The following is a 21,214-nucleotide window of genomic DNA, read 5'->3' on the forward strand; positions in this document are numbered from 1 at the left end:
GGTAAGCCCAATAAAACCAGCAGCTCCTTCGGGGGTCAGTGCTACACACTGGTGACCTGTGGCCTATACTGCACTTTAAATATAGTTTCCACAAACAGTGATGACTATACTGCACCTCTAATTTTAGTCTCCATAGACGCTGGTCAACAGTAGCCTATATTGCACCTCTAATTATTGTCTCCATAAGCTCTGGTGACTATTGGCTTATACTGCACTTCTTATAATAGTCCCCATTAAAATTGGTGACTAGTGACCTTGGCTGTTTTGCACCTTAGATTATAGTCTTCATAAACACTGGTGACCAGTGGCCTATACTGCATCTCTATTCTCTAACAATAGTCTCCATTAACATTGGTGACCAGTGACCTATAGTGTACTAGGGATGTGCGGTGAGGTGAGTGGCTGGTGAGGCACTGACTAGTATCAGAGCCGGATACACACAGGCTACATACGCCATGAACGTTAGAGCGAGAGCGGACATTGAGGAATTGCTAACAGGAGAAGTGCATTGAGGATTGGTTATCCGTTGAATGAACCGAAGGCTTACTGGTTGGTGACGTCTGGTGAGTGGCCATTCTGCTTGGTGACAGTGGCACAGATTTGGTTTTCTTAGTTGACACATGTGGACTTTTTATTAGAAGATAAATGGTGATTAAAATCGCACAGCTGGAGGGGTCGCATTAACTATCGCACAAGAAGGACGCTATTTTTGCAAATGCTTATATGTTGTTATAAAACTATTGTGTTGTTTAAAATTTTAGGACACTATGGTGGCACAGTGATTATTCAGTATAAGCTACTTAGAAGGGGGTGAGTGAAGTAGTGAGTGGGAGGTGCAATCCCCTAAGATATATATACACCATATACTTACCCTGATTCTTTTAGTGGGGTAATAATATTGGGATTGCAGTGGACCCTTAAGCATAGAAGGGGGTAGGTTGAGTGCCGGTACATTTTGATTTTTTGTTTCATTTTCTTTTTAGGCTTTCTTTCTTTAATTTTCACCTGAACCTGTCAGTAAGTCTGTTGTTTTTCAACATAACAAGCTCTCTTGCAAATGTAGCAATTATAGTGTCAGGACAAACCATTCACCACTGACAGGGGTGCTAACAAAGATCAGCTTTTATTTATTCATGTAAAACCATTATCCCAAAATGTAAAAAAAAACTATTGCTGTAACTGTTTGCGTAACTGAAGTGTTATCTGGAGGTTGGCTTCAATTTGTTAGTGTACCTAAATCTGCTAGTACATCTAAATCTACCCTCCCCCGATTGATAATGCTGCTGTCCAAAGATGCCTTCTATTCAGAGTGTAGGCACTCTAATATAGGAAGTTTATTACTGCCCAGATCACCAGGGGAAATAGAAAATGAATGCAGCCACCACATCTAATGATTGGTAACCTGCTACAATACATTACATTTTTGGTTTGGGGTTGAAAGTGAAAGTCCAGTTTAATCCTATTTAATATTAAACTTGCCCCTGCCCCCGCCCCCACCCTCATTCTAAGCCATATTCTAAGCAGCCTGTAGAGGAAAGATCTCTCCAGTGGCTGGCTTCAGGGAAGAGAAGAGACTGCCGACAATGGCTGCAATGCCTATGCGGTGAGGCCACCCATAGGCTTACTATAGCGCATACCTGTTGATCTTGCAAAAAATCTTGTGAGCTGATAACTTCCTGTGCTCTCTGCCTGTGCTGTTATCATATGCATTGTTCTCAGCTACTGTATTTATGAGGACTACAGAACCATACCCATGTGTTATGAGGAATAACAGAGAGCTGAGGTTCCGTAACCCTACCATGTTATTGTCCTGTAAAAATGGCAGCTAAACCATTAGCTTAATTCCAAGGAAGTCAGGAAAGGCTGCCCTATATTTCTCTCCTAACAGGGCTACCTAAAAGATGCTTTACAGGCTATATAGCACTAAAAATAGCGCCTACAAACCGCTTGTAAAGCGCCTCTCCTCTCATTCCAGTGTGAAAGCCTGAGTGCTTTCACACTGGAGCGGTACGCTGGCAGGACACTCAAAAAAGTCCTGCAAGCAGCATCTTTGAGGTGCTGTAGGAGCGGTACACCGCTCCTACAGCACCTCCGCCCATTGAAATCAATGGGCAGGAGCACCGGAAAGTGCCGGCAAAGCGCCGCTGCAGCGGCGCTATGCGAGCGCCTTTAACCCTTTTTCATCCGTTAGCAGGGCACTTTTAACCCCCACTAACAGACAAAAAGCGCCGCAAAAACGACGGTAAAGCACCGCCGCAAAAACGACGGTACCACCGATGCCCGGTGCTGCTAGGTGTTAAAGTGCCCTAAAGCGGTTTTAAAGTCAGAAGGTTTTCTATGCATTAAGATAAAAAGCCATCTGTGCAGCAGCCCCCCTGATACTTACCTGAGGTCCCTTTCTGTCCAGCGATGTCCACAAGTGTCTCAGCCCTCCAAGATTATTGTTTCTGATTGGCTGAGACACAGCAGTGGCGCCATTGTCTCCCGCTGCTGTTAATCAAAGTCGGCTAGCCAACCAGGAGAGAGAGGGGGTGGGGCTGGGTCAGGGGCTCCGTGTCCGAATGGACACAGAGAGCTGTGCCCTGGCTCGGTTGCCGCCATAGCAAGCTGATTGCTATGGAGGCACTAACAGGAGGGAGGGGCCAGGAGCACAGAAGAGGGACCCGAGAAGAGGAGGATCTGGGCTGCTCTGTGCAAATCCACTGCAACAGAGCAGGTAAGTATAACATGTTTGTTATTATAGGAAGAAAATGAAACTTTACAATGACTTTAACATCAAAGGTCTGTCCATTCTTGAGCTGTTGTAACGTATGTTATATCAAATGTACATCTCAGTGGTTTGCCAACAATGTTTATTATTATGAATATACAATGTACAATACAGAATGATAAAAATGCATGATTCCATACAAAAATAGTATATAAACAGAACAGTTATAAAGGCAGACTCGATTTATAACCAGTGCAGCAGTGCAGATAAACAGATAGGGATCATATATTTAATATCCACTGTCAACACATAAACCACAGATTACAAATTACACTCATATAGGTATCTTGAAACTAAAGCATGCACCTGTGGGAATCAGATTTAATGGCAATAAGGCAATGCAGAATTCATAGATCAACAGAAACCATAATACTCAACCAGATCAATAACCTATGTTATATTATGTAAAAAATGAGATTAATGATATAGAGAGATATATCATTTTAATGCCTTCCCAACATTTTTCATCAACCAAGTTACAAAATCCCATAAAACATTTGTCAAGCTGACAGCCCTATTCACTAAGCTATAATGTAAATGCATTTGCTAAAATGATAAATTTCGGCTACGTGACAGTTATTTTTAGTTCTCATTGGCTCTAACTGTAGAAAATAAGTGGTTGGTATGGCAAGTAAACAAATAAGCTCAATAAACTGAACCTAAAGTAAGTAAAGCTAAATATGGAGGAAAATGTAAATCTTTCCAATGGAAGTATTCAGAGATCCATTCATTTAAAGAAAAGCTATTGTGAAAGAAAACCAGGGTCTGCCTCTGCCCAACTCAATTAATAATATTAGTTTCCTGGATGTCTCTGGCTTTAAGATCGGTTCACACAGGACCGTGCTCAGTGTTCCTGTGTGATTCACATGTGGTTCAGTGCGGTGTGATTTGAACCCACTCATTTTGAAAGCGCTGAATTGCACAAAACTGCAGCAAAAGTAGTGCATGCACTACTTTAAAAAATGCAGAGAAACTAGATCTCATGGTACTTCTGTACCATGTGATCCAGTACAGGCAAACGCACCACATTTGCAACCTGTGTTTGGGGTGTCATTAACTTAACCTTGACACCTGCTGCAGATTGCAACTGTAGTATATTTTGGACATAAAAACGTGCATGGAAACGAGCATGTGCTTGTTTAAACCACCATTTCATCATTCCGGACGCGTTTTTGCATATGCAGTTAAATTTTTCATATGTGTTCAATGCAGTCCAGTGCATTTTTTCCTTTTTTTATATTTTGACACTTGAAAATCCTTAGGACATTGTGCATTCTGGTGTAGTTACATGCATTTTGATGCCTTCTGGATAGAAAAAAAAATCAGCTGGTTGTACTTTTGTTGAAAGCACTGAACTGAGCACACTGATGTGATCGTTGGAATACATGCCAAACACTGTGTATGCGGTTTGGATGCAGTTTAAAACACACTGGAAAGCACCTGGTGTGAACCAGCCCTTAAAAAGGAAGTGCAAAAAAAGAAAGCTAGTCCAGAACTTATCACAGTATTGACGAGAGGGTTGGCAACAAGATCAGTCAAAGACTGGCATAGAGAGGGGCTTTGGCAGAGCAGCCATCACAACCAAAACCAACTGGAAGGAAGATCATGGTGGCATGAAATAAGGTGAGTAATACTGTGTGCTAGCTGGTCCTAATAGACTTTTCATGATGGGGCAATTAGGTTTCCTTTGTAATGTGACCAGAGGTGGGCTTTAATAATATCTGAAACACTGGCAGGAACAAGCATGTCAATTAATGAGTTATGCCTTGTATACACGGTCGGAAATTCAGACGGAAAAGGTCTGATCGGATTATATTGTCGGAAAATCCGATCGTGTGTGGGCTCTATCGGACTTTTTCTGTCGGAAAATCTGATCTGACTTTTTCCGAACGATTGTAGAGAATTCTGATCGGACAAAGTGCCACACATGCTCAGATCAAATTACGAGACCAAAGCTATTGGCTACTAGCTGCAACGTAGTCCCGTCGTAATGAACAAACGTCATCACGTTCCGAACGATCGGATTTTCCGAAAACTTTGTCCAAACGTGTGTATGCAACACCAGTTTATGACAAAATCCGTTGGAAAAAATCAGACGGATTTGGTGATCGGAATGTCCGACCGCGTGTACGGGGGCTTAGAGTGAGGTCAGAACTCTTGATCTACATACTATGTATTTGTTTGAAGCTACTGTCTCAAAGAACTGAAGCCATTGGATCAGCATGACATCCAGGCAGCTAGCATTTTCAAAAAGAGAAGTCAGCAATGAAATCCTTTGTATCCTCTCTCTAAAAGTTCCTTTTAAAACTGAAAGTTCTAAGCTCAATCAGGACTGGTTCTTTTCCCCGTAGGAATCATATCTTTCAGTGCTGATTCCATGTGGTGGTCAGTTGTCCTCTTAAAGGAACTAATTTACCATCACCCTGTAGAATTTGGCTGTAACAGAGATCTAATAGTTTCTAACATTTGGAAATTGGCTTTGTCTATGGCAATAAAAAAAGTTGAAAGAATAAAATGTCAGTGTTGATCACAGCAACCAATCAGATCATGCATTTACATCTGCAAACTGCAAAAATAACAGCTGCTGTTAATTGCCATGGATACAGTATCATTACTTACAAGGTCCGCCATTTTAATTCTTTTATTATTTTAAGTATCACTGCAACCTTTGCACCTTTTTTGTTTTACAGCATCATTCCAGTCCACATTTTAAAGTCAATTAGGATTTTTTTTTTATATTCCCTTATTGATGAGATGTCTATTTGATGAAGAGTATAACCAGAGTGAGGAGTCATGGCTATCCCTAGGCCTCAGCTTCCTGCTTCAAACTTTTTCATCATTTGATGGGCTTGTGGACACGGACTTTAGAGGCTCTAACTCCTCTTCCTTTGCCTTTTCTTGAGCTCGGGAGACCCAATGACTCCATCCTGAAAAGTAATGAAATTACAGGTTACTTTTCCTGTTCAATGTATGTTATTCAACTTTTCAGTATGAAATGTTACTTTTCTAAATGATGCTGAGCTAAATGATAAAATGAACCAAAGGTATAGAATTATATGTTGTTCATATTATTATTATTATTATTATTATTATTGTCCACATGCACTGCCTTTCCAGGATCTCTAGGACGTATGTGCTTTTGAATGAAGGTTCATTTCCAGCCAACTAGGGAAAAGCTACTAATGCTTTATGGAACACTGATGCTGTGCTAACATTTAAAATTTCACTTGATTCACCTTACACTGAGGTCACTGTGATGCACTGCATCTATAGCACACAAAGACCACCTTCTAGAGCCAGTATGAAGGCAGTGGGGTGAACTTCCTGATGCCAGGGCTAAGTTCCTTTTTCTCTCTTAATTCCTCTACACTGGTTTAAAGCCTGAGTTTAGACAATCCAATGTGTCCCTTGTGCTGCTGGCAACTTAATTCCTTGTAATCTTCATCGTATGATGCACCAAATCCCGCGCTGTCATAATTTTCTGGGTGATGGAAGTTAATAGAACGGAAGGCGCTCTAACAGGCACTCCTCAAGAATGCCCAACTATAGTATGTCTGCCCTTTTGGCCCAGCTCCACCATTCATAGAAGCCATAACCACACCTTTCATGACTGAAGCAAAATCTATGACTGGAGGGGGGAGGACCTCACAATCACCTGCCCATACTCCATTCATAGGCATCGAAGGATGAAGATTGCAAGGAATTCAGAAGCCAACAGAACAAGGGAAATGTCGGATTAACAGTAAATAATGCCCCTTGTGCTGATTTATTTTGTCTAACCTTAAAGCAGAAGTAAACCCATTAATTTAACAGTTTCAAAAAACAGTTACATTCCTGGAATGTGTGTAAGTATCACATTGGTTGTGCTCAACCAAACTGTCAAAATATCCAATGGCTGATTCATAACTGATTACATGTGCAGCATCATGGCAGTTGAAGATCAAACAGAGACCAAGATGGCAACTTCCTTGGCTGAAAATGATGGGAGGGTTTAATTCCTGTTTAAGCTTTAAAATGCTTCTGAAATCATTTAGAAATCATTGACAGGGATAATTGACCCAGAATTGATCTCTTTCTGATCACATTTGGCATGTTTTAATATGCTTTTGGATTTCCTTACACTTGTATAGGGAGAGAAGCAATTCTGATGCAAGCAAAAGCCCATTAACCACCCTTATTTAGGCTAAAGATTTTTAATTGGAATGCAACTTTAAGTGAAGGTTCCAGGTGGCGGATGTCAGCAGACATGTGTCCGCTCACACTCACTGGGCATCTGATTCAGTAAAATCCACTTAAAACAGACAGATGGCAAACATATCCGCCAAATCGAATCAGATGACAATTAGATGGAAACGGACATGCAGTTAAATTCCATCTGACCACTCCATAGAAGAGAGTGGGCTGTGTCCGTGTCCACTCTGCATAGGAGAGTGGGCTGTATACGTGTCCGCTCTGCATAGGAGAGTGGGCTGTGCCCGTGTCCGCTCTGCATAGGAGAGTGGGCTGTGCCCGTGTCTGCTCTGCATAGGAGAGTGGGCTGCGTCTGTGTCCGCTCTGCATAGGAGAGTGGGATGTGTCTGTGTCCGCTCTGCATAGGAGAGTGGGCTGTGCCCGTGGTCGCTCTGCATAGGAGAGTGGGCTGTGTCTGTGTCTGCTCTGCATAGGAGAGTGGGCTGTGTCTGAGTCTGCTCTACATAGCGGAGTGGACACGGACCTGCCATCTGCCTGCTCAGCGGGGATCAGTGAAGAGATCCCCCAACAAGCAGGTGGACCGGCTTGGATGGCTCTACTTCATCTGAAAGTGGCCTAAGGCTCGATTCAGGAAGGACAAGTACCAGGATAAGTACCTTTTTTATTAGCCATGTAAAGTGTATTTTTGTACTGAAGAACCTGTTACTTTTTAAAAATAAGGTTCCTATTTCTGGTGTTCTAGATTTGTGAATCGCACCTATAGTAACCAATTAGTTCTGAAAGTAACAGCTGCATTCTAATATTTGAATCTGTGGGTTATTACTAAAATCAACTTCTCTTTACATCACTGCTCACTAAATGGTAGCCTAAAGAGACATTGTCACCTTGCCCGTTCAGGGTACAGTCATGGTATCTGTGTAAAAGGGCCCTCCGATCCATGTACAGTATGCCCAAATTACCAGCACTCTGCTGCTCCTTCTTTCACCACAGTCAGCACTAAAATCGTCAATGATGGCAGATGTCAGACACTAGGGGAATGATGACATCAGTCCCTCTGTCACGTGACAGCGATCATACCTAGTGGTTGGTTGTCAGACCTGAGCACTGTCACACGGGAGGAGGACAAAAGGCACATCTTCCTCCTATACCCAAAAGCACTTACGCCTATAAGCAATCGCAAAATATTATCACTCTGTTAAGACCACTCTATCTCTTCAAATCAACTGATTAAATTGATGAAATATTACTTTTAAATGATCATCATCAGTATGACCAGGATGTATATTTAGGCTACATGCTCACCTATGACGCAATAAAAACATATTAACATAGCAATGCAATGTACATATAGGATATAATTCCTCAATCTTCTTACCTTTGGGTCGTTTATAAAGCTTGTGTGCATTTTCTTTGTCACCAGGCTCCTCCTCATTAATGCAGGACATATTCTCTCCAAATGATTCCCACTGTATTTCTTCCACCCTGTAGTGTAGCAATATAAGATATATGATTTATCTGATAGTTCAGAGAGTAATCTCTGACAAAAGATAGTATATTTAAGTATTGTGTGGGTAAAACTAGCAAAAACAGACCTGTGTGTTGAACGGAGAAAAGGGAGTATAGATGTTGAGGGTGGTTGGGGCGGGGCAGACATATCATTTGTACATAGATGGACAAGGGCCATTTTTAGTAGATGTGGGTCACATGGAAGCTGGGACCCTCTCCCACTGTCTCATAGACTTTGGCAATGCTCAATTTTTTCTAGCTGTTATTCAATAAATATTGAATGTAATGAATAAGGCTTTTTATTTGGCCAGCAGTTGAATGGAGGTCCTAAAAATTGGCCTTAGATAAGAGAGTCACTACACTGATTCTGGTTGCCATTGGGGTTGGAAATTACAGATGACTAGGCTTATTCTGTAGACAAGGAAAGAACAATCATAATGTTCACAGAGTAATATCCCATAGCAACCAATTATATTTCTTATTACTGTAGCAGTACCTCTGCAGGAGCCGCTGATTATTTGGCCCTATTTCTACCATTCACAGCATGCACAGCCAGACACACAGCATTTTCAGCATTCTTCCTTTGGCTCAAGGATCACTGTAGGGGTTTCTTTTTGTGTTTTTATGGATTTCTTTTTGTGTTATTTTTTTTTTTTTAAGAAAAATTAACTTGGATGGGTATAAGGAGCATGAGATAGCCCAGAGAAGTAAAACGTGAACTTCAACAACTTGAGGACTACTATATTTATGGCTGATGTGCACAACTCTTGAAATCTATGCACAACTTTGTCTGCACTTCCCCAGCAAAGTATTTAGCTGCATATGACCTGTACTTCACTCATAATCTCAAGTATCTCACTGTCACCCTTGCAGAACTGGGGTCTTGCAAGCACTCAGCCATCAGGATCATTGCTTGCCTCCCAGCGATAACCCTTCAGGCTCTTTTTAGTGATAGAGATGTAGACTCACACTGCCTCTTGGACAACTTGGCTTTCTCCCACAGCTTCCCATCGGCTCCATCCCATGTGCTCTCTCCTGTCCCTCTGAATTCTTAGATTGCTTTGCAAATAGCCCCCCCAGCTAAGCTTAGCTGGGACCTCGAGCCTTTAGGCTGGCTTCCTTTCCTGCCTTTTGCCTAGGAGGGCAAGGCCCTCAACAGGGGTCTTGTCCAGCAGGCTGGACTCAGGAACACTGCACTACACCCACATACTGCAAGCTGCCTTTGCTGCACAGGACTCAGGCTATTTATGGACTTCCACACCTTCTGGGCACATCTCCCCAGGGATCGGCTAAAGTCCCATAAATATTCAGGATGCAGTCTCTGCCCTCCCACTATGCTCTAGAATTCTCTAGAAGAAAGGGGGATATAGCAGAGAAGCAGCCTGTGAAACTCTGTTTCGCTCGTTATTCAACCCCCACTCCACTGATTACAGAGGAGATAAAACTAAATGTGGCCTAGCAGCCTATTCTAACTAGGAGGGTGTCACATTACCATTGCAGATAACTTAGAATTGGTTGCTATGGGTTACTACAATTTGCAGATTACAACTCCAGGATTATTTTACACACGCCTGTGATAGTTGAGGGAAGGTGATTATTATGATACTAGTAATATACTGTATAGCATGTAAGAAATTGATGATAATTGGTGTATATGCACCAGGGGTGGACTGATCATTCGGGCACTGCCCAAGGGCCTCATGCCACTAAGGGGCCCCATCAGGGATGCCAGCCTCAATAAAACCAGCGACATTATGTAAAAATCTGTGATTCTTTTTAAAAATCACAAGATTATAGCGACTCTGCCTCTCCAGTACCTTTTCAGTGCATGTATGTGTATTCTGTGTGTGTATACTGTGTGTGTATATTGTGTGTCTGTATACTGTATGTGTGTGTGTGCGTGTGTATACTGTGCCGGGGGTCCCATAATCTCCTATTGCCTGGGGCCCCCCCATAATCTCCTATTGCCCAGGGGCCCCATAATCTTCTCCTATTGCTCGTGGGCCCCATAACCTCCTATTGAGTTGTCAGTCTGCCCCTGATATGTACAGTAGCATTTACTAAAACTGGAGAGTGCAAAATCTGGTGAAGCTCTGCATAGAAACCAATCAGCTTCCAGGTTTCTTTGGCAAAGCTTAAGTTGAAGTGAGAAGCTGATTGGCTACCATGCAGAGCTGCACCAGATTTTGCAAATCAACCATTTTTGTAAATCAACCCCATAGAGTAATAATAGAAGATGATGGTGATTATAATAGCCCCACATATTATAGACGATATAGTAAAATATATAGGAGGATCCAATAACAACAAAAGGTAATTGGGGTTCTAATGATTTTTTTTATTTTTTATTTATGGTACATATGAAAGGTAACTTCTGCCTAAGCAATTATTATATGATACTTAGTTTGACTTGCTAAAGTTTGTGAAAAGTTTAATTTAGGATAGAGTTCTTTTCAACCCTCTTCCCATCTTTAGCTGAGCAACTGAAATATCTGTAACAGAGACGCGTATTTTCCATACACAGCGTTTGGTCTGCTAAAAGGTGTGTTCAGTTTTAAAATTGTCCAATGACGAATCGTCTTGGTCTGCCTCAGGAAGTGGCCTATGGATTTGATTGCCCAGCTTGTCCACATGCCACTGTTTTAATTACTATGTTTTCAACATTTTGCAGAGCATAGGAGAGCGTAGAAAGCAGAAATAATAGGGAAAAGTGATCCAGTGTGAGATTTCGCTGCTGGAGTACCCAAAACTCTTTATAAAAAGTCAATTAATCTGTTCCACCAAAGTCCACCTAAAGCTAAAATATTGGTTTTATATGGGCTGACCCTTCAACAATAAACTGGTCACTATGCATTCCACCATTACAATTGTCCAAACTACACGACACCCAAGACATTGGCTTCAGGTCCGTACCGTCAGGAGTTTTCTGGAAATATCGTTAATAGCCTGTCTAATTTCCAACAAAATCAATAATGCCCATCAGTGTAATTTCCTGTTTAGTTTAGTTTAGTTCAGCCAGAGCGGTTTAATGCCTTCAGTTAATAGGTATATTTGTTATTATTTGTTCTTACCTAAAGCACCATCTTTTATCTGGCTTTCCATCAGGCTTTGACCCCACTGTAAGCAAGCGGCCAGACCTAAACTTTTCCTTAAGGCGCTTTGGCAGGAACCTCTCAATATCCAGGATTGTTGCTGCTCTCTGTGAAATAATGATAAAAAGTTAAAAAAAAATAAAAAAAAATTAGAGAATACAACTTAATTAATGGTACCAAAAGCAATAGCAAATATCACAGCTGAGCAGCCTTATGCCTAACTCAGAACCTTTGATTATATTTAAATGATTTGTGTTTATATGTATCTGTGTTCTCCTGTTTGGGCAAATTGTCCTTGAACCTAAACAGTTCTTAACCACTTGACCTACAAAAGTTATACCCCCCTTTATGACCAGGCCATTTTTTGCAATACGGCACTGCGTTACTTTAAGTGACAATTGCGCAGTCATGCAAATAAATAACACTTATGTCACTTTTTTCCCACAAATAGAGCTTTCTTCTGGATGTATTTCTCTGCATTTTTTATTTTTTGTGCTATAAACTAAAAATAAAATAACAAAACAATTAAAAAAAAAAACAACATTTTTTACTTTCTACTATAAAACTTACCCAATAAAAAAATGTAAAAAATCTAATTTCTTCATAAATTTAAGCCAATATGTGCTCTGCTACATATTTTTGGTAAAAAAAATCCCAATAAACGTATACTAATTGGATTGCACAAAAGTTATAGCATCTACAAACTATGTGATATATTAATGGAATTTTTATTATTATTTTTTTTACTAGTAGGGACTTATCAGTGACTTATATTGGGACTGCAATATTGCGGCGGACAAATTGGACACTAATTGATACTTGTGACACTTTTTGGGCCTTTGACGCTAGTACAGTGATTAGTGCTAAAAAAATATGCACTGTCACTGTACTAATTACACTGGCTGGGAAGGGGTTAAACATCTTGGGTAAAGAAAAACTTAACTGTGTGCCTAACCAGTGCTTGTGTACTGTGTAGGAGGTGTTTTTACTAGGGGAAGGTATTGATCCATGTTCCGTCTTTGCAGGAACACAGGACCAATGCCTCTCCTACTGACAGAACGACGATCTGCCTTGTTTACATAGTTTACATTCTGGTTCTGTGCCTAATGATTGGCGGGTGCCGGCCGACATTGAGAGTAAGAGAAAGTCCAAAGTTGGAATAGTCACCAGAACAAGAATAAAGATGACATCTTTCCATGGGAACCAGTGACAACTTTCTAACCCACACTTTGGAGAGATTTTGTTTCACTTCCTGTTAAATTTGCTGGACAGGAAGTATATGGAAATCTGCCTGATTTGACAAAAATGGCAACAAAAAAAACTTGACAGGGCATTTAACTACTCACTACTCTATGAAAAACGAAAACATGGTTTGGCTTTGCATATACTTTAAAGGATAAGAACACTTTTAAGCAAATGCCATTATCCTTGTTGCCCCCTCCCCAGCCTAAAGCAACCCACCCTTCCCCTCCCCATTTGAATAGAGCAGGTCCTTTAGAAGTCAATGGGGAGCTACAGAAGTTTATTTGCAAATTATGTAAACACTGAAGGGGCCCATGGGCTGAAGTGCTACTAGCGAGAGGGTAATTTCAGGGGGCAAAAAAAGGATCAGTGCACTTTGTTTAAAAAGGATCAGTGCACTTTGTTTAAAAGGGATCAGTGCACTTTTTTTTAAAAGAGCACTTATCCTTTAAACAGTGTAAGGCTGGCTGTAATTATAGATTTGCAGATGTAGTTTTGTGGTATAAAAACAGAACATTACAGGAAAGACTGCAAAGGGAAATAATGATATTACAGAACAAAATACAAATGCAAAGCCATGACTTTTATTAATTCTCCCAAAAATAGTCATGTGATTATCTGAAGATAAATCAGAGAAATATTTGCTTACGGACAACCAGCACCAGGTCCCAAGCAGGATACTACCTCACTGTACTCTGGTTTCCTACCAAACACCAAAGACCTGCTGGAGGTTAGTGGCCTCCTGGCCATATTGGCCCCAGTATGTGTATGCATGCAGGTGAGGTAGGGGCCTTAGATTGCAAGGGCAGGGACTGATGTGAATATTCAGTATATAAAGCGATGGCAAAAATTGTCGGCACTTTATAAATACCTGTAAAAATAATAATAATTACAGGAGACAATCACTTCAACTTAAAGTGGTTGTAAACCCAGAGTGACCGGCGACATGTCGTCCCAGAGTTACTTCCTGGGTTAGCGGACTCCTGCGCTGTGATTGGCTGGAGCCACGATTACCTCACTCCTGCACATGCGCACGGGAGCCGCCGGTAATGGTATAGCAGATGAGGAAACGGCATGAGCAAGCTGTTTTTTTAGTGCGCATGTGCTGATGACGTTGGCACAAGTGGATACAGTGAATATCTCCTAAACGGTGCAAGTTTAGGAGAAATTCACGATACCTACAGGCTTACCTGTAGGCTTACCTGTAGGTAAAAGTGGTTATACAGGGTTTACAACCACTTTAACAGCTGTGTACATTGATAATACATTCGTCTAATGACCAAGTAGGTTTACCACTGAACTGCATTGCCTGTCACACTTCCAGTGCCAGCCATTATGTTCCTGTCTCCCATCGGGATTCTGTGTACTTGATGTTAATGAATGCAGTTTGGCTTTGTGCCTTCTGCCCTAACATTTTCTAATCATCTTGTTGTAGACTACGTTATTTAGGCACTCCATTCTTTGCAAACCTACTCAGTGGCTGTCTGTACAGAGAAACCACATCTTGCAAGAAGGTGGAAGGAAAACAACTTGACATCCCTTTTTCCTCTGTAGGCTGCACCCAGTTCCCTTAAGCCTCAGAGTCTATCACTAATACCAAAGGCAGAAGTGAGCTCAAACACAGTCAGATTGGAAGCAGACAATCATCACTTGTGGGTTAGTTCAGAAACCTAAGAATTTTAAACTATATGACTGTATCATGTTGAGTGTTTGAAGTGATCAAAAGTAATGTTATGGCTGTGTTTGACTTAAAGAAATCAACCCACCTGTAATTTCCATACACTCTTGCTTTCATTAGAGACTTTATTTACTGTTTCACTCATTAAAGCAATGAGCATATTCAGAAGAAGAACATAGGTAAGTACCACATACAAGATCAGCAGAAACATGAAAAAGTGCTTGAACTTTAGGTCTTCATTGAACTCCAGGTCTCCCATGCCAATAGTAAATTTGAAGAGCTCCAAGGTAGCGATGTAAAGACCTGAATATGAGGTTCCTGCTTCTTTTTTTCCATCATCAGTGCCATTCTCAGCCTTCTGAGGAGCTTCACCAATAAGTGTTACCAAAGCTGCGAAAAAAAATGTATGTCTTATATCATCTTTATTTAAAATTATTCAAACATGATATAAAAATAGTCAGCAGTTCGATCTGAGAAAAAGATCAGCACGTTCAGTGAACACCCGAAATTGCGGAGCACTCTGTGGGTTGTCTGCACACTGAGTGCCCCACAATGCACTGCACACTCAGATCCTGCCTCCCCTATGCAAATGAGTAGGGGTACATTGTACCCCTACTCATTCACCAAAAAAAAAGGGTCAATAAGAAATAAAAATACACGCAATTCCTTTATTAAAAATAAAAAAAACAATGTCCCCAATATAGATCCATAATCAATCACACTACCCACCACCACCACCACCAGACCCCAAAAAAAAACAAAAAACTGTTCCGCCAGCGACGAAGGCTAAGAGCCGACTACTTGCTCCACCATTTAACATTTCTTATATAGGTAAGGGGCGGGGCCATCTGGCAACATCATCTAGTTTCACTGCCCGCTTGTGACATCACCAACCCAGCAATGCCCCCCCTATGTTGAGTGCATGTGGCCTGGTATACTCCAGGAGGGGGGCCTTTCCTGACCTGCAAGACTGTATGCTTGGATAAGGGTCTGGTATAGATTTTTGCAGGGACCCCACGCCTTTTGTATTGCTGACAAAGGTATTGTATTGCCTAAAATTTAAATGTCTTTTTTTTCTGTATAAATGTCAGTTTTGCTGCAGCAGGTTTTATGCACGGCACAGATGCTCCATTTTGCAGGCAGATTAAGGGGACCCCCAGGCACTATTTTTAACGGAATTTTACATTTTTATTGTTTCATTTTAAGCATTAATAAAATTGCTGCTCCTGTAAAAACAATCTTTTAAAAAAAAAAATTTGCATTGATACGTGTCCCCCAGGGCAGTCCCAGGCCCCCATATCCTTCTTATGGCCAATAACTTGCATACGGTTGTGTTTATAAGTTTATATACCCTGGCAGAATTTATGATTTCTTGGCCATTTTTCAGAGAATACGAATGATAACACAAAACATTTTTCTCATGGTTTGTGTTTGGCTGAAGCCATTTATTATCAATCAGCCGTGTTTACTATTTTTAAATCATAATGGCAACAGAAACTACCCAAATGACCCTGATCAAAAGTTTACACACCCCAGTGATTTTCTCCTGATAACATGCACACAATTTGACACAAAGGGGTTTGAATGGCTATTAAAGGTAACTGTCCTCAACTGTGATCTGTTTGTTTGTAATTAGTGTGTGTGTATAAAAGGTCAATGCGTTTCTGGACTTCTGACAGAAACTTGCATTTTTCATCTAGTGCTGCACTGACATTTCTGGATTCTGAGTCATGGGGAAAACAAAAGAATTGTCAAAGGATCTGCAGGAAAGGGTAGTTGAACTGTATAAAACAGGAAAGAGATATAAAAAGATATCCAAGGAATTGAAAATGCCAATCAGCAGTGTTCAAACTCTAATCAAGAAGTGGAAAATGAGGGGTTCTGTTGAAACCAAACCACGGTCAGGTAGACCAACTAAAATTTCAGCCACAACTGCCAGGAAAATTGTTTGAGATGCCAAGAAAAACCCACATATAACTTCAGGTGAAATACAGGACTCTCTGTTTCAAGATACTCAATAAGGAGGCACTTGAAGAAAGATGGGCTGCATGGTCAAGTTGTCAGAAGAAAGCCATTACTAAGCAAATACCACAATGTATCCCGCTTACAATACGCCAAACAACACAGAGACAAGCCTCAAACCTTCTGGCACATAGTCATTTGGAGTGGTGAGACCAAAATTGAGCTTTTTTGGCCACAACCATAAATGCTACATTTGGAGAGGAGTCAACAAGGCCTATGATGAAAGGTAAAGAGGTGGACTGCTGATGTTTTGGGGATGTGTGAGCTACAAAGGCACAGGAAATTTGGTCACAATTGTTGGCAAGATGAATGCAGTATGTTATCAAAAAATGCTGGAGAAACATTTGCATTCATCACCCAGGAAGCTGCGCATGGGACGTACTTGAACATAACAACATGACAATAATCCAAAACACAAGGCCAAGTAGACCTTTCATTGGTTACAGCAGAATAAAGTGAAGGTTCTGGAGTGACCATCTTTATCTCCTGACCTCAATATCATTGAGCCACTGTAGGGAGATCTCAAAGGTGCCGTTCATGCAAGACAGCTCAAGAATTTACAGGAACTGGAGGCTTTTTGCCAAGAGGAATGGGCAGCTTTACCCTCTGAGAAGATAAAGAGCTTCATCCACAAATACCACAAAAGACTTCAAGTTGTCATTGATGTTAAAGGGGGCAATACACACTATTAAGAACTGGGGTATGTCTAATTTTGATGAGGGTCATTTTGGTAGCTTCTGTTGCCATTATGATTTAAAAAGAATAAACACAGTTGATTGAATATAAATGGCTTCAGCCAAACACTAACCATGAGTGAAAGAAAAGTTTTTGTGTTATCATTCATATTCTCTGAAAAATAGCCAAGAAATCATAAATTCTGCCAGGGTATGCAAACTTATGAGCACAACTGTATAAGCCTTCAAAATGGGGACTTTTGATTTTTCAAGTTCAGGTCCTTTAGACTTGAATAGAGTTTGAGGCTTGAGTCAAACATTTTTATATGTTTGGGAGTTCTGGTGTGAACCGAACAGGTGGGTGTTTGGTCCAGCTCTAGTCAGCAGTGTACCTCTAAATATTCCTGACGCACTATTTATTTTGTTGTATTTTTGAGGAAAATATCAATAAAATGTTATGCAAAACAAAATATTCAACAGTGAGAGCATGCACAATGATGCTGTCCCCCTTTGGGGCAGACTTAGATGGCAGAGTTTATTATAGTGTCTTGCGCTGGCTCAATTTTATTACATATTATTTATTTACAATTTTTTGTCACAGAAAGGTTCATCTTGAGTTGCACTTTAAAATTTAACACCAGCCAAAACTTTTTTTTTCTTCATAGATAATTGGGAAAATTAGAAACATACATTTCATTTATTTACTTTTTTGATTTATGAATATGCCTTTCCCTGAACTACAAGGCCAAGAGTGACATCTACTGGTTCCAACCATGAAGAGTAAACAAGGAATTGCATGGCATTCCACTTTTGAGAATAAAGCACTGTTATAATGAACTGACAAACAATTGTGACAAAGATTTTCTAAATATATTTCTAATTAGAGAACTTCCTGGTATATGATAAATACCTGCTGCAAAACCGACGAGGAAGACTAGGTATACCAAGAGGAAACGTAGCATGTCACGCAGGATGGTCTGTAACACAATAGTACATTTTTATTATTCTTTTTACCCTTTATGCAAGCATTTTGATGTTTGTTATTACTGATTTTTATTTACATGTATACACATTTTTAAAACTTTTTTTTATGTAAAAAACTGATCCTTACCCACAAGCCTAGGCAACCAGATGTACAGTATGTGCCCATGTTGCCATACTGAGGGGGAAGCAAGTAAACAGCTCCCTGACACCCTGTTTACCAGCTTGGATGCCTTTCATCACTGGAGAGTGCTTTGAGCTGGGCGCTCCTCCTAAAGCTTCATGCCTTGCTAAGCTGATGGGCTATTTGGTACCACCATTGTACAGGAGAAGGTGCTGCTGAAATGATAGGGTTTATGTTCCACCATCCTGTCCCCATTAAGAGGCAGACCTCTACCAAGTAACCCCTCTTTTAGAGGGCCTATGGTCTCCTAACCAGTTCACCATGCATGTGTGAAACAGATAACAAAATGTAATACAACATTTAAAAATGTTTAGTGCTGTTAATTTAGTTGTATTTATCTTCTGAGATCAAGTGCTATACCTGACTGTCCATTGCAGTCTTGACCCCAGAAATGGTTCAAAGGCTTTCCCATGAATCCCTTCACAGCCTTCAGTATTCCTGGCATGCTGACAGCCCCACAGTAGAAGAGTGGGGGGGAGCTTAGGAGTAATGTTCTCCCACAATTACTTGTGCCAACAAGGACGGTAAGTCCACTTACAACTCTCATCCAAGTATGGGCAATAATATATCTAACATCGTAGTCTATTTGAAGAAATACAAAATATGGACTTACCATCAATGATGTCAGGTTGGCCCAACATTAAATTTTGAGAATTTTTTTTAGACAGATGGCCACTGATGAGGCTGCATTGATGTGCACTGATGGACACTGATGAGGCTGCACTGATGGGTACTGATAGGTTGCACTGATGGGCACTGATGAGAGGCACTGACGAGGCAGCACTGATGGGCAATGATAAGCTACACTGATGGACACTGATGAGCCCTGATAAGCTGCACTGATGGGGCTGCACTGATTATAAGTGTAAAAAATTTACTCACTGTGCCCGCACAGATTGGCTCTCCTTTCCTTAAATGCTGTCTCTGTGTGAGGAAAGGAGAGCCAACAACCAGCAACTTTGTTTACATTGTGGCAGCTGTGATTGATCATATAGTAAAGATTGGCGCTTTACCCCGATATGTATTCTGCTGTGTCCAGGGCACACAGTGGTTGTGTGCCCCAGGGGGCATGCGGGAGAACGTACAGGAATGCCTCCCTAGAACTGGAGAGCTGCGCTGTATATTGGCTATAGTGCTGTAAAATTTAAAATAAATACATTTTAAAATAAATTTAATTAAAGTGATTGTAAAGTGTAATAATTTTTATAGAAAATACAGGCATAGCTCACTTTTAAGTACACAATGGGGTTTGTTTACTAAAGCTAGAAAGTGCAAAATCAGGCTCACTTATGCCGCGTACACATGATCAGACTATCCGGCGGACAATGCGCCCGTGTATGGACTTAGAAACAAGTTTTGACTCAAAAATTGTGCGCCGGACTGCGAGTCCGGCGGACAATCCGGCCGTCTGTGTGCTAGTCCGCCGGACTTCTGAAATGAACAGACTTGCCCACACATGGAGGAAAGTCCGTTCATTTTGAACGCAGCTCCAAGTAGACGGGGCTAGCGAAGGAAGTCAATGTCGCCGCCTCCATTGGCGAGATTGACACCTCGCTAGCACCGTCACCTGGTATGGACTTAAAGGGGAAGCCCTACGCCAAAAAAACTGCGTGGGGGCCCCCCCAAAGCCCATATCAGACCCTTATCAGAGCACGCACACTGGGCGGTCAGGAAAGGGGGTGGGGACGAGCAAGCGCCCCCCCCCCCCCCCTCCTGAGCCATACCAGGCCACGTGCCCTCAATACCGGGTGATGTCCCCGCACCTTATAAAGTCCTCTGGGACTGTGACATCATAAGGGGTGGGGACATCACCCGGTGACCCCTCTCATTGTCCCTATATAAGTCGCCGCACAACGCGTCCCTGTCATTGCGGCCAAAGACAGCATCGAGTCAACATCTTAAGGAAGAAGAGAAGAAGAGACAAAGAGAAGAGAAGGCGGTGGCGACGACGACGACGACAGAAGACCGGGCCACCGCTAGTAAAAGAGCTGGAAGAAGGAGCGTAGGCCTGGCAAGAAGAACCGAAGAGGGGGACAAGACCCCCGAAGTCGGAAAAAGAGGTGGCGGCAACAGAAGACCGGGCCACCGCTAGTAAAAGAGCTATAGGAAGAAAGTGGAGGCCCCGCAAGAAGAACCGAAGAGGGGGACAAGACCCCTGAAGAGGGGGACAAGACCCCCGAAGTCGGAAGAAGACCCCCAGGCGGCGGCGACGAAGAAGAAGAAAGCCGGGCTCCTCCGCTAGTAAAAGAGCTAGCAGAAGATAGCGGAGGAGTCCGGCAAGAAGACCCCCCAAGACGGAAGAAGCCCCCCGGAGCTGTGCAATAAATTATTTTAAAACCTTGTGTTGTGTTTTATTTAAATTTTTTTCACCAGGTGAATGGGTAGGGGTACATTGTACCCCATACTCATTCACATAGGGTGGGGGGCCGGTATGTGGGGGCCCCTTTATTAAAGGGGGCTCCTGGATTCCGATAAGCCCCCTGCCCGCAGACCCCGACAACCAACAGCCAGGGTTGTCGGGAAGAGGCCCTTGTCCTCATCAACATGGGGACAAGGTGCTTTGGGGTGGGGAGGCCGCTGAACCCCCCTTCCCCAAAGTACCCCCCCATGTTGAAGGCATGCGGCCTGGTACGGCTCAGGACGGGGGGCTCGTCTACCTGGAGCGTTCAAAATGAACGGACTTTCCTCCACGTGTGGGCAAGTCCGTTCATTTCAAAAGTCAGACGGACTCCCGCCATAGTCTGGCAGTTTGCCCGCCGCACCTAGTCCGCCGGAAAAGTCCGGTCGTCTGTGGGCAGGTCCACTCGTTCGGAAAGTCCGGCGGACCTCTGCTTCAAAGTCCAGCGGTTTGTAGTCCGATCGTGTGTACGCAGC

General features: G+C 42.0%; 1 protein-coding gene across 3 annotated transcripts in view; it reads right to left on the bottom strand.

Annotated features, from left to right (window-relative positions):
* Positions 1 to 2,835: 2,835 nt before the first annotated feature.
* LOC143981982 (transient receptor potential cation channel subfamily V member 1-like) overlaps positions 2,836 to 21,214 on the bottom strand; it is a 116,803-nt gene continuing 98,424 nt past the window's right edge. For all 3 annotated transcript variants that reach the window (XM_077480277.1, XM_077480276.1, XM_077480275.1), the window contains exons 12-16: positions 18,086 to 18,152; positions 14,568 to 14,869; positions 11,539 to 11,666; positions 8,337 to 8,443; positions 2,836 to 5,697 (exon numbers count right to left, since the gene is read on the bottom strand). In XM_077480277.1, the coding sequence (XP_077336403.1) occupies positions 5,594 to 5,697; positions 8,337 to 8,443; positions 11,539 to 11,666; positions 14,568 to 14,869; positions 18,086 to 18,152 (708 nt within the window). In that variant the 3' untranslated portion in view covers positions 2,836 to 5,593. The remainder of the gene's footprint in view (positions 5,698 to 8,336; positions 8,444 to 11,538; positions 11,667 to 14,567; positions 14,870 to 18,085; positions 18,153 to 21,214) is intronic.

The sequence above is a fragment of the Lithobates pipiens genome, unplaced genomic scaffold, assembly GCF_037356315.1.
Source record: "Lithobates pipiens isolate NorthernLeopardFrog02 unplaced genomic scaffold, aLitPip1_a1.2 Scaffold_16, whole genome shotgun sequence".
Taxonomy (NCBI): Eukaryota; Metazoa; Chordata; class Amphibia; order Anura; family Ranidae; genus Lithobates; species Lithobates pipiens.